Consider the following 14,390-nt stretch of genomic DNA (forward strand, 5'->3'; position numbering starts at 1 on the left):
AAACAATGTATCGGAGCCTGTTTGGCAATGTAAGAGCAATGAACTAATTCAGACTTTAGAAGCCTAAATTTCTGCCTTTACCAGTATTGTGGAATGTGAATTGCTCATATCTTCCTTTCCCCCTTGAAAAATATCTCCTGTATCACAGTATCAGCAAACACTAAAGAGTTAATTGATCATACTGGTTTTGTAATTTCTGTGTGTATGTTTGCCGAAACAGACGACACTGCTTTGCTTTGTATTTTAATCAAAATAAAGCAAACTTTTACGTTCCTTTTAGATAGCCATCCAAAACAAATCCAGGACCGCAAATATTATTAATGACATTTATAGGCTGAGATGGGAAAAGGCAAATGGTATGTTGGCCTTCATATCAAGAGGGTTTGAGTATAGGAACAAGGATACCTTACTGCAGCTGTACAGGGCCTTGGTGAGACCCCACCTCGAGTATTGTGTGCAGTTTTGGTCACCTTATCTAAGGAAGGATGTTCTTGCAATGGAGGGAGTGCAGAGGCGATTCACCAGGCTGATACCTGGAATGGCAGGAATGACTTATGAGGAAAGATTGCGCAAATTGGGATTGTACTCGCTGGAGTTTAGAAGATTGAGAGGGGATCTCATAGAGACATATAAAATTCTGGCAGGACTGGACAGAATGGATGCAGATGGGATGTTTCCAATGATGGGAAAATCCAGAACCCGGGGCCATGGTTTGAGGACAATAGGCAAACCATTTAGGACCGAGATGAGGAGGAATTTCTTTACCCAGAGGGTGGTGAATCTGTGGAATTCATTGCCACAGAGGGCAGTAGAGGCAGGTTCATTAAATATATTTAAGAGGGAATTAGATATATTTCTTCAGTATGAGGGTATTAAAGGTTACGGAGAGAAGGCGGGGACGGGGTACTGAACTTTAAGATCAGCCATGATCTCGTTGAATGGCAGAGCAGGCTCGAAGGGTCGAATGACCTACTCCTGTTCCTATCTTCTATGTTTCTAGTTGCTATGGTAGCTAAAAGCTATCCCTGTGGAGTTTGACAAAACTTTCCCATGGCACTTGCACACAATGATCAGTGCAAAAAAAACCCCTCAGCTACAACTAATTTTCTGCTGTGGGTCAATGAACTCGATGTGAATACGCAGTAACCTCAATATTTCTTCAAAAATTCCCATCTACCTTACAACCCAAGATGATTTTATGAGTTTCACCACCTCATTACAGAACTTCTCTATTTATTATTTCAGAAAATATACCCCCCAAGCGGATTGAAGCTGCACCATATTCGAGCACTCTGTTCGGCTTCGAACATTTTATGGAGATGAGGGCAGTGATGTAATGACGAAGAATCTCTGTCTATAAAAGGGCCTTAAGTCGAATTTGTAGATAATTCAGAACAGGTACATGTGGTTCTTATTTAGCGTCAGTTAATCAAATGTTTGTCTTAGTACTGTTAAAAAAAATTAAAGAAACATTTTAAAACAGTATAGATAGAGAAAAAAGATCATGATTAAAAGTTGACACTCTCATTCCATCGATGTCTTGCATAGTGGAAGGGACATTCGTGAGCTAACATTATTGAGCTAACACGAATTGGGGGCAAAATTTTTTCGTAGGTACAAGTTGTCCTCGGACGTTTGTAACTTAAGGACTCCCTGTATCATAATAAAGTGCTTTAAACTTTTCAATGAACTCCACTAGTGAAACTCAGCCATGCGTTACAAGATTTTATCTCATTTCACATTTGTTTGCTGCAAATTACTTGTGCTTGCTCTCATCCATTCTTGTTGCATTTCTGCCACCTTCAATTAAATCTTGAGAGGTGATATTTGTATTTAGAATGGAAAATCGAAGTTAGACTTGTACCAGTGTTGGGTAGGGTAATGGTATTGAGCAAAAGGCAAATAAACTGATTTGAAACACACAGCACAGATGTATTTGAATGATGGGGAAAATACAATTGCCCACTCCTATTCCTGTCTTCCAATGTTCCTATTTCCCTCTGAAAAGCTAATCTAACCAGTGAAAAATGACAGTGAATTTCACATGTAAGCTGACAACGCCTAGTTCATCTCCAACTGTCTCAATCTTCAAAAAAATTTGAAACTCCATTGGACTTTTCCTATTCAACGTAAGTGCTATTTTGCAGACCAATGCATTGAGTATTTTTTTTTCCTAGACCACCAGCTTAGTATTAGTCATGGAACAAACTCGATGGACCTAATGGCCTGCTTCTGCTCCTTGAACTTGCAAACTTTAAAATTCTCAAAGTTCAGCCTCTCTACTTCTGTCTCTTCCAAACCTGTATGCTTTAATTTCTGCTCTTTCCTTTAAAGTACAATTTAAAACATTGTTCTCTGAGCAGGAGAGGTTGATATATTGAATTAACAATGACCACATTGTTGAAAGGGTAATTATACCCTGAAGTACAAGCTTTTTCTTTTGGCAGGAACTGAAATTTAAGTCAAAATGTAAATCTAACATGTTCTTAAAGCTAATGTTGAGGCTGAGAGCAAATTGATCTTTCTATGACATGGATGGCAGAACATTGGGAAAAGTAAAACAACGTGCAGAAATACAAGTTTCTGGCTGATTCACAGATTGATGCCAGTGGGTGCATTAAATGAGGTGCTATTTTTGGAAAAGATATCAGCTTTTCTCCTCAATACAAAATATTTTAACATCTCTTTCTACATGCAAGGAACAATGTAAAAATGAAAACATTGTGATATTTTTGTTAGTATTATTCCCATTTGAAACAATTTAATTATTAACATCCATTTTATTAATTTTATTAATTGATAAGAAAGCTTAAAGCTGATATTTAGTTTTGATATGCATTTGTGTGTGTATGTATAAAGTAAACTCACGTTATATACAATGTTTTGTGAGCGAGGCCAGGTACATCAGCTGGGCTGGATGCTTTCCGACGGTTTACCTTCTTGATGATTCTTTGCATGTCATTCTCAGTAAATGAGAGCACAAAGGTGCCATGGAGGACTGGGAGCACAAGGGTTATCCACATCTTATCTTTCTCAATTCTTTGGATTTGCCATTTTCAGATAGCATCGATCAGTGGGGTTTAACGAAGAAAAGTGAAAGAGTTCAATGAAATGCCATTGATATAGAAACTTATAGAAAGCTTAAAGCTATATTTTACTAAAACTTAGTTCTATTTCTCATTTTGAGTATACAGTTTGCCTGCCAAGTATTTCCATTATTTTCTGTGTTAATTTCAGGCCTCGGTGTAATCTTGTTTGTCGATTTAACATTTAATTTGATTCCAAATAAAGATTGATACAACATAGGTAATCAATCACCTTGATATTGATGGCTTGCTTCAAGAAAACCTACAATATTGGTCTAAGGGGAAATTGAAATGTCACAGGTTCCTCTTTTAACAATATCTTAGTTTGTATGAATCGAGAAGATATTACTTCCACAGAAATAATTTTATCTGGCAGTGGGTTCATTTTTTTGTTTCTGTGAATTTGACCCTGCTCTTTTCTCCATAGAGTTCCTCCCATCCTCATCATGGGCTTTCAATGTCTTCTTCATTGTACAATAAAAAGAGAAAATGCTGGAATTCCCAGCAAGTCTGACCACAACTGTTGGAAGAGAAACAGAGTTAACATTTCAAGTTGGAGTTCCTTAGTCAGAACAGCAAGGAAGATAAGCTGCAGGGAGGGCGGGCCATGTAATTGATAGTGCAAAATTGAGATGACCATGAGGATAAACTGTAAGTTAAAGTGAGAATGTAGATTAAAGTTAAAAGAATGTAGGAGTTGGAAAATGCAGAGCAGGTGGTACACATGTTTGGCAAGTTAGGCAGGACATGATCTTCACTACCAGAGGAAAAATAAAGCTAATCTCACAAAACTGAGATTACTGGTACAGAGAAATTAAGTTAACCAAGTCGTAACTTCAGGTAATTTCAGAGACTGCCGAATCTGGAACCAAAATAAAATTGTTGGAGGAGCTCAGTAGGTCAGGCAGCATCTGTGGTAATGGAGAAATGGTTGATGGTTCAGGTAGAGACCCTGCAACAGGACTGAAATGTTGGCCATCCATCAATCTTCACAGATACTGTTGGTCCCAATGAGTTCCTCCAGCAGTTTGCTTTTGACTCCAGATTCGGCAGTCTCTGTGTTTTGCTTGTAGAATTCATTGTTGAGTCCAGAAGGTTATAGACAATAGGTGCTGGAGTAGGCCAATTGGCCCGTCGAGCCAGCACTGCTATTTATCGGATAATGGCTGATCTTTCTCTTTCAATGACCAATCCCAGCCTTATCCCCATACCCTTAACTCCTCCGCCCACAAGAGCCTTATCTAACTCTCTCTTAAATCTATCCAGCGAATCCACCCCCAATACCCTCTGTTGCAATCCACAGATCCACAACTCTCTGGGTAAAAAAATTCTCCTAATTTCTGTCTTAAATGACCTTCCCTGTATTCTTAAACTATGCCCTAGTCTCTCCCATCATTAGGAACATGTACTCTGATTTCACCCTGTCAAGCCCTTGATAATCCTAAGTACCTCAATCATGTCTCCCCTCATCCTTCTAAACTTCATCGCATATTATCAAAATATTTCTAACCTATCTAACATATGACAATCCTGCCATCCCGGGAACTAACCTCATAAATCTGCACTGCACTCCCTCTATAGCAAGTATGTCCTTTCTTAAATAGGGGGACCAGAACTGGACACAATATTCCAGGTGAAGTCTCACTAGGGCCCTGTACAACTACAAGAGGGCTTCTCTACTCCCATACTCCATTCCCCTCTTTATGAAAGCCAACATACTGTTCCCCTTCTTCACCACTTGCTGAACCTGCACGTTAGTTTTCAAGGACTGGTGAACAAGTAGGCCCAGATCCCTTTGCATTACCCCACTCCCTACCTTAACTCCATTTAAATAATATTCTGCTCTCTTGTTTCTGCCTCCACAATGGACAACCTCGCATTTATTCACATTAAACTTCATCTGCCATTTCTCTGCCCACTCCCCTAATCTGTCCAAGTCCCTTTGCAATTTCCTGACATCGTCCTCGTACTTCACACTACCACCCAGTTTAGTGTCATCTGGGAATTAGCATATGTAGTTATTAATCCCCTCATCCAAGTCATTTACATAAATGGTAAAAAACTGAGGACCCAACACCGATCCCTACGGGACCCCACTTGTCACATTCTGCCATCCAGAAAATGATCCATTTATCCCAACCCTTTATTTCCTATTTCTCAACCAACTATCTATCCATGACAACACCCTACCCCCGCTACCATGCTCCTTGATTTTGCAAACTAGCCTCCTGTGTGGGACCTTATCAAAGGCTTTCTGGAAGTCCAAGTACACCACATCCACTGGGACTCCCGAGTCCACCATTCTTGTTACACCCTCAAAAAATTCCAGGAGATTAGTCAAGCAACATTTTCCTTTAAGGAACCCATGTTAACTAGTACCGATACTATTATTCCTTCCTAAGTGTTCTGCTATTTCTCCTTTAATGATGGATTCCAGCATCTTCCCCACCACCGACATCAGGCTGACTGGTCTATGATTTACTGTATTCTCTCTCCCTCCCTTTTTAAAAAGTGGTACTACATCAGCCATTCTCCAATTTGCAGGCACTTCCCCCGAATCTAAAGAATTTAGGAAAATGTCAACCAGTGCTTCACAATTTCCAGACCAACCTCTCTAAGCACCCTGGGATGCAGCCCATTAGGTTGAACAATTTGCTCACAATCATTATGTTGGATTGCCTGCATTTGGAAGGGAAAGTATCATGAGAAGAGCGGACCAGGAAATGTCACAAAGGGAATTATTGCTGCGAAAAGCTGAAAGGAGAGAGAAGATGTGTCAGGTGGTGGATTTTATTTTTGAATGTGGTTAAACTTGTGAAGAATGATTTGTTGAATGTGAAGGATGGTATGGTGTATAATAATGACCTGGGGAATTCTTTCCTTGTTCTGTCTCATCAGAGAGGAGGTTAGAGCAGAGCAGGGGTTCCCAATCTGGTGAACATTTACCCCCAGTGGTACATTTACACTTTTCAGGGGGTACATTGGGTCTGAGAGAATAACCACTACTGTACAATACATGGTGTTGTAATCTGCAGTCAGATTGGACAATGTGGTGGGTTTTTTTTTATCCTTAATTTTTGGGGGTACATGGGAACCTATAAAAATGCCCAAGGGGTAGAGAGGAGCCAAAAGGTTGGGAACCCATGGAATAGAGGCACAAAAAGTTGAAGGGCTTTGTTAATATTGGTAGAGGGTTAGCAGGTTCAGGAAGAAGGTAGATATTTCAGAATCACATGCACAGAAGGCGCCATAATGGGAGCAAGTACAAGGGAGACAGCAGCAGGGAGAATGGAACACAGTCCTTCCAGTGAGCAGGGTGGGATGATGAGTAGTTAAGATAGCAGTGGGAGTTGGTCAGTATGCTACAAATGTTGGTAGTGAGCCTATTTCCATTAGATGCAAATAGAGAAACCCAGAGAAGATTTGTGAAAATGAGAGGCATGGTAGAAATTTGCAGCAAAAATAATGAAATCTACAAGTTTTGCTTGTGTATAAGGAGGCAGCACAACATAGATATAAATTTAATGGATAAAAAGTTAGAGGGAGTGAGCTATGGTTCACTGAAACCAATGTTTTCCACATATTCCACAAAAAGGCATAGCTTGAGCCCACATGAATAACATAGCTACAACTTTGATCTGGAATAAATGAGTAGAGTTGATGGTGAAGCTGTTCAAGGTGAGGACAAGTTCAGTCAGGTGAGTGGGTATGTTGGGAGAAGTGAACTGGTTGTAACTCTGCTTCAGGAAAAGCAGAGAAGCCTCAAATCATTCGGATTTGGATGGAGGCATGTCCATGGTAAATATAAGCCTGCTACAACCAGGGAATAGACAACAGCCACATTCGGGGAGGCCATCAGAGGTGTCAGAAATATAAGTGGAAAGAGAGGACCAGATGAGAAAGGATAAGAGTGTGAGAGATGAGAAAAACTGATATTGCAATATGAACATGAAGAAAATAAAATAGATACATAAGTAAATGAATGAAGCCAGTACAACCAACATGAGACATGGATATTAGAAGGCAGGAAGCTGACACTGTCTGAGTAAGATAAGAATCTCCTAGCCCTTCAGAAAGAAGCAGCAAGTTCACTGAATGAAGGAGATAAGGACAGACAATTGAGAATAGAAGTAGAGTTAGTCTGAACGAGATAAGGGTTGCCAAGCCCCAGATAGAATTAGCAAGGCTTGCATAAATAATTAGAAAACCTTAGACAGTATTAGCAAGTTATATATATATAATTAGTAAGCCATACACAGATTTTTCAAGTTATGCATATTTAACTAGTAAACCCTAGACAAGATTAACGAACCGTGCATATGAAGGGACTGTAGCCCTGAGAGTCGGAAAGGTGTGAATGGGGACAAGGGCAAGGTTGTGAATAAGGACAATGGGAATAATGGCATGAGAAGACACCGACAGGATACTTGGTCCTCCAAGTATACTGAAACTGCACGTAGGCAGGAAGGATTGCCTATGCCAAACCCATCCAGGGGGCTGAAGAATGTAAGGGGGAGGGTATTCTGATACTGAAATTTACTGTATAAAAGTTGGGTGAGCCCCAGTGTATGTGTGTATTCCCAGGGTAAGGGGAAGCACCCAACTTTGCATTGTTGTTGTAATAAATGTTCTATGTTCTCAATTTTTGTCTCGAGCAATTTCTTTAAAGGTACTTCTGTTTCTAACAAGAGTCAAGGGAGATTAGGCAAGTGAAGGCTGAAACAATGGTTTTGCTGATTTTGGGAAGGGGATAGAAGCTGTGCTAGGCTGGGATAATACAGGGGTAGAAGTCGTGGAGGGGGATTTTTTGATGAAATGAGCTACTGGGTGCAATAGCTTAATTCAGACTCAGTGGCTAAACTTCCTAATTTCATCATTCCCTTTCTGAAGTATTGCCATGGTATCTTTTATTTGTTTTCTGTGATATTGGATAAGAGTTGGTAATTTAAACTAGAAACAATGATAGTTGATTAATGAAGCATATTACAGAACCTGAAGGCAATGCATTTTACTTTCTTTTCCAGCAGTCTCCTCTGGAATCTTCAATCCCCAAACAGTGTTGCAACACCAGCCTGCAGTATTTAAAGATATGAGAAGGATTAGAAGAACATTTATTGACCATGGACTGGTATTGAATATTTATATCTAAAACTTACTCACAGCATGTGACTCAGACTTTTGTCACAAATGCGTAGTTCCTTCCTCTGATTAATGTTGTACATTATAATCTGGCTAGTTGTAGTGAGACACTTTGAACTTTAACTTCATTTATATTAATATTTTTTCTCATGTTATTCAACATAATTATTTAATTTAAAAACTGTACTTCCAATACTTAGAAATGTTTTAAAACCTATTGCCACTGGAAAATGTTGTTGGACACGACTGTCCAAATAGGATCCTATAAGAAAAAACTGCTTTGCTCCAAATTTATTTCTTTAACTCCAAAGCTTACTTTTGTAACAGGCCTTTGCAAAAGGATTCAATTCTTGCATCCACAATAAGGTTTTTGGCTTTTCCCAACACATTTCATATGACCCTATTGAGGTGATACAACCACGAATCTACTACAAGGGGCGATCTCTGTACTTGCAGGAAGACCACCTAAGGGGCTGACTCCACCTGGCCAGCTGTCATTCAGCCAACCTGAATATAAACCTGAGCCGGCCCCTCCTGAACCAGTCACATGGGAGCCAGCAAGGTTCAGACTTTTACTGGAATAAAGCCTGTTCTACAGTCTTTTGAGTTTTGTGCTTGGTTGCTGCTCACTCAATGCACCAGACCTATTGGCTTGACAATGTGAAACAGATCAGAGGAATGTGGTAGCACAGTGGTTGAAATTCTGAATTCCAACTTTAAGGCCTGGATTATTGAATCAATAGATTTGAATCTCACAATGGCATCCACATCTCCATCGGGCACACTGAACTCAAAACGGTCAACCAGTTTACCTACCTCGGCTGCACCATTTCATCTGATGCAAGGATCGACAAAGAGATAGACAACAGACTCGACAAGGCAAATAGTGCCTTTGGAAGACTACACAAAAGAGTCTGGAAAAACAACCACCTGAAGAAACACACAAAGATCAGTGTGTACAGAGCCGTTGTCATACTCACGCTCCTGTTCGGCTCTGAATCATGGGTCCTCTACCGGCTTCACCTACGGCTCCTAGAACGCTTCCATCAGCGCTGTCTCTACTCCATCCTCAACATTCATTGGAATGACTTCATCACCAACATTGAAGTAGTGGAACTGGCAGAGTCCGCAAGCATCGAATCCATGCTGCTGAAGACCCAACTGTGCTGGGTGGGTCACGTCTCCAGAATAGAGGACCATCGCCTTCCCAAGATCGTATTCTATGGCGAGCTCTCCACTGGCCATGAGAAATCAGACTGCTCAAATTACAGGGGAATCACACTGCTCCCCATTGCAGGCAAAATCTTCGCTAGGATTCTCCTTAATAGACTAATACCTAGTGTCGCTGAAAATGTCCTCCCAGAATCACAGTGTGGATTTTGCGCAAACAGAGGAACTACTGACATGGTCTTTGCCCTCAGACAGCTCCAAGAAAAGTGCAGAGAACAAAACAAAGGACTCTACATCACCTTTGTTGACCTCAACAAAGCCTTTGACACCGTGAGCAGGAAAGGGCTTTGGAAAATACTAGAGCACCTTGGATGCCCCCCCCCCCCCCCCAAGTTCCTCAACATGGTTATCCAACTGCACAAAAACCAACAAGGTCGGGTCAGATACAGCAATGAGCTCTCCGAACCCTTCTCCATTGACAACGGCGTGAAGCAAGGCTGCGTCCTTGCACCAACCCTCTTTACTATCTTCTTCAGCATGATGCTGAAACAAGCCAATAAAGACCTCAACAATGAAGACGCTGTTTACATCCTGTACCGCACGGATGGCAGTCTCTTCAATCTGAGGTGCCTGCAAGCTCACACCAAGACACAAGAGCAACTTGTCCATGAACTACTCTTTGCAGATGATGCCGCTTTAGTTGCCCATTCAGAGCCAGCTCTCCAGCGCATGACGTCCTGTTTTGCGGAAACTGCCAAAATGTTTGGCCTGGAAGTCAGCCTGAAGAAAACTAAGGTCCTCCATCAGCCAGCTCCCCCACATCTCCATCGGGCACACTGAACTCAAAACGGTCTACCAGTTTACCCATCTCGGCTGCACCATTTCATCTGATGCAAGGATCGACAAAGAGATAGACAACAGACTCGCCAAGGCAAATAGTGCCTTTGGAAGACTGCACAAAAGAGTCTGGAAAAACAACCACCTGAAGAAACACACAAAGTTCAGCGTGTACAGAGCCGTTGTCATACCCATGCTCCTGTTCGGCTCCGAATCATGGGTCATCTACCGTCATCACCTATGGCTCCTAGAATGCTTCCATCAGCGCTGTGTCCGCTCCATCCTCAACATTCATTGGAATGACTTCATCACCAACATCGAAGTAGTGGAGCTGGCAGAGTCCGCAAGCATCGAATCCATGCTGCTGAACACCCAACTGCGCTGGGTGGGTCACGTCCCCAGAATGGAGGACCATCGCCTTCCCAAGATCGTGTTCTATGGTGAGCTCTCCACTGGCCACTGAGACAGAGGTGCACCAAAGAAGAGGTACAAGGACTGCTTAAAAAATCTCTTGGTTCCTGCCACATTGACCACCACCAGTGGGCTGATATCGCGTCCAACCGTGCATCTTGGCACCTCACAGTTCGGCGGGCAGCAACCTCATTTGAAGAAGACCGCAGAGCCCACCTCACTGATAAAAGACAAAGGAGGAAAAACCTAACACCCAACCCCAACCAACCAATTTTCCCTTGCAACTGCTGCAACTGTGCCTGCCTGTCCCACATCGGACTTGTCAGTCACCAACGAGCCTGCAGCAGATGTGGACATACCCCTCCATAAATCTTTGTCCGCAAAGCCAAGCCAAAGAAGAAGAGAGGATTGTGGAGGTCATGTGTCCTCACTGTCTGGCACTTGGTGGGAGTGTGGATTGTAAGGATAATGTAGTTTCTCTTCCTGGAATCTGGTGGGATTGTGGAGAATCATGTGACCTCCTTGTGGATTGGCCTTGTATTGAAAAAGCTGGGCACATGCAGTCTCTGCTCTCTCTCTTTGTTTCCTGTTGCTGCATGGAGACCATCACTGAACTCCAGGCTGCAGGTCTTGAGCAGCTCCAGAGGGCCAAATGCAATGGGCCTATCCTTGCCCCAAGCCATGGACAATGCTGCAGACAAGGTACATTTAAAAAACTTATCTTTGTAATTAATTAACTGTTTGTTAGTGTTCTGTGCTTGTTAAAGGTAGAGAGAGTTGATGGTACTGTGTATTTAACTCTTGTGTTCCCAGTTGAAAGTTGAGAATGTTTAGTAGTGATTTATTTGCATCCAATGTGTAGTTATTTGTTGGATTATTGGTATATATGTGTTTGTTAGTTGTGACCATTGCTGAACTCCAGACTGAAACCCACAGGCATCTCGAGAGGGCAACATGGGTGGCATAGTGGTTAGTGCAATGCCTTTACAGTATCAGTGATTGGGACCGGGGTCCTAATCCCACACTGTCTGTGAGGAGTTTGTATGTTTTCCCCATGTCTGTGTGGGTTATCCCCTGGGGCTCTGGTTTCCTTCCACTGTTCAAAAAGTACTGGGGTTGTAGGTTAATTGGTTTTAAATTGGGTGGTATGGGTTCATGACCTAAAATAGCCTGTTTGTCTAAATTAAATTAAATTGATGGGCCTGTCCAGGATCCCGAACAATGATGATATTGGAGATCAGATTCATGTGTATGTACTTCTAGTTACATGTTATACTGTGCCCATGAGTAGGGTGTACTGAAGAAGTTAAACCCTTGTTTCTGGGTATATCGTGCCTGTGGGTGGTGGGTGCTGAAGAAGTGAAACCCTTGTTTCTGGGCATATCTTGCCTGTGGGTGGTGGGTGCTGAAGAAGTTAAACCCTTGTTTCTGGGTATATCGTGCTTGTGGGTGGTGGGTGCTGAAGAAGTGAAACCCTTGTTCCTGGGCATATCTTGCCTGTGGGTGGTGAGTGCTGAAGAAGTTAAACCCTTGTTTCTGGGTGTATCTTGCCTGTGGGTGGTGGGTGCTGAAGAAGTTAAACCCTTGTATCTGGGTATGTCGTGCCTGTGGGTGATGGGTGCTGAAGAAGTTAAACCCTTGTTTCTGGGTATACTATGCCTGTGGGTGGTGGGTGCTGAAGAAGTTAAACCTTAATTTCTCAATATACCGTGCCTGTGGGTGGTGGGTGCTGAAGAAGTTAAACCTTAATTTCTCGATATACCGTGCCTGTGGGTGGTGGGTGCTGAAGAAGTTAAACCCTAAATTCTAGATATACCATGCCTGTGGGTGGTGGGTGCTGAAGTTAAACCCTCATTTATCGATATACCGTGCCTGTGGGTGGTGGGTGTTGAAGAAGTTAAACCTTAATTTCTCAATATACCGTGCCTGTGGGAGGTGGGTGCTGAAGAAGTTAAACCTTAATTTCTCGATATACCGTGCCTGTGGGTGGTGGGTGCTGAAATTAAGCCCTCATTTCTCGATATACCATGCCTGTGGGTGGTGGGTGCTGAAGTTAAACCCTAATTTCTCGATATATCGTGCCTATGGGTGGTGGGTGCTGAAGAAGTTAAACCCTCATTTCTCGATATACCGTGCCAGTGGGTGGTGGGTGCTGAAGAAGTTAAACCCTCATTTCTCCATATACCGTGCCTGTGGGTGGTGGGTGCTGAAGAAGTTAAACCCTAATTTCTCGATATACCATGCCTGTGGTGGTGGGTGCTGAAGAAGTTAAACCCTCATTTATTGGTATACCATGCCTGGGTGCTATGTATAAATCAAGCTCACTGCTTGTTGATAATGTGTCCAGCCTTGATTCTCTTTGAACCCGACAAACCTATTCTGGAACTCAACTTTCCATTTAATTAAAAAAATTAAAAATTCAATTAAAAAAAATCCAATATTACTGAGAATATTTGTCAATGTCATTGCTACAAAAGCCCATTTGGCTCAACATATCTCCTTCGAGAAAATGAATCAGCCACTCTTCCCAATCTCCAAATACACAATGATGCTGTTGTCACTTAATTGTCCTCTAAACTGATATAAATAGCTTTTTAGTTCAGGGGAAATTGGAGATGAGCATTTTACTCTGGCCTCACCAGCAATGTATGCATCATGTGGATTAATTCGGAAAAATAATTTAAAATATCTAATGATGGTTAACTTCAAGAGAGATTGGGGAGTCACTCTCTGCTGTCCATTGATGCCTCCACCGTCGAGATGGTTCAGAGCACCAAATTTCTTGCTGTGCACCTGGCAGAGGATCTCTCCTGGTCCCCAACATAAGATCCATTGCCAAGAAGGCCCAACGTGCCTCAACTTCGTGTGGAGGTTTGAGGAAAGTACAGTTTCCACCCTCCACTCTCACTACATTCTACAGGGGATGCATTGAGAGCATTCTATGTAACCACATCACTGCCTGGTTCGGGAACTGTACCATCTCAGAACACAAGTCCCTGCAGCGGATAGTAAAGACCGCTGAGGGGCTTATTGGGGTCTCGCTTCCTGCCATGATAGACATTTATAATGACCATTGTTTTCAGAAAGCCATAAACATTGTGAAGGGCTGCACACAGATCTCCCTCCTGCCATCAGGAAGAGGTTTCAACGTGCTCATGACCAGATTGTGAAACAGCTTTAGTCCCTTAAACCTTGAGGCTTCTGAACTCCAGGGACACAGGGCTAGCATATGTAACATGATATTTATAAGTAAAATGTTATTGATGTTATGTTATTTATAAAAGGTTTCTAAGGTAATTTATCCATGTAATTAACCAGTTCCACAGTCCAGAGAAACGCTATCTCACTTTCACTGTACACTGCAAAGTTTATGATGTGAATGACAAATAAACGCAACTTGACTTGATTTCTTTTTCTATACTGTAATTGGAGGTAGCTCATGTTGTTCTGTTGTTTAAAAAATGTTCTAAAAATACCCCAGGAAATTATAGGTTCGTGAGCCTGACGTCAGTAGTAGGTAAGTTATTGGAAGGTATTTTAAGAGATCAAATATACAAATATTTGGATGGACAGAGATTGATTAGCGTTAGTCAACATAGCTTTGTGTGTGGTGTGTCATGTTTGATAAATCTTTGAGGAGGTTAACAGAAACACTGATGAAGGAAAGACTTTGGATGTTGTCTACATGAACTTTAGTCAGGTCTTTAACAAGGTTTCCAAATGGGAGGTTTGTCAGGAAGGTTCAGT

The 14,390-nt window shown here is 41.9% G+C and overlaps 1 protein-coding gene across 2 annotated transcripts in view; it reads right to left on the bottom strand.

Annotated features, from left to right (window-relative positions):
- Window positions 1-14,390, bottom strand: part of cnmd (chondromodulin) — a 97,008-nt gene that overhangs the window by 56,617 nt on the left and 26,001 nt on the right. For both annotated transcript variants that reach the window (XM_069890643.1, XM_069890644.1), the window contains 2 exons: window positions 8,079-8,158; window positions 2,869-3,039 (listed from right to left, as the gene is read on the bottom strand). In XM_069890643.1, coding sequence (XP_069746744.1) covers window positions 2,869-3,023 — 155 coding nt within the window. In that variant the 5' untranslated portion in view covers window positions 3,024-3,039; window positions 8,079-8,158. The remainder of the gene's footprint in view (window positions 1-2,868; window positions 3,040-8,078; window positions 8,159-14,390) is intronic.

The sequence above is a fragment of the Narcine bancroftii genome, chromosome 7 (genome assembly GCF_036971445.1).
Source record: "Narcine bancroftii isolate sNarBan1 chromosome 7, sNarBan1.hap1, whole genome shotgun sequence".
NCBI classification, from domain to species: Eukaryota; Metazoa; Chordata; class Chondrichthyes; order Torpediniformes; family Narcinidae; genus Narcine; species Narcine bancroftii.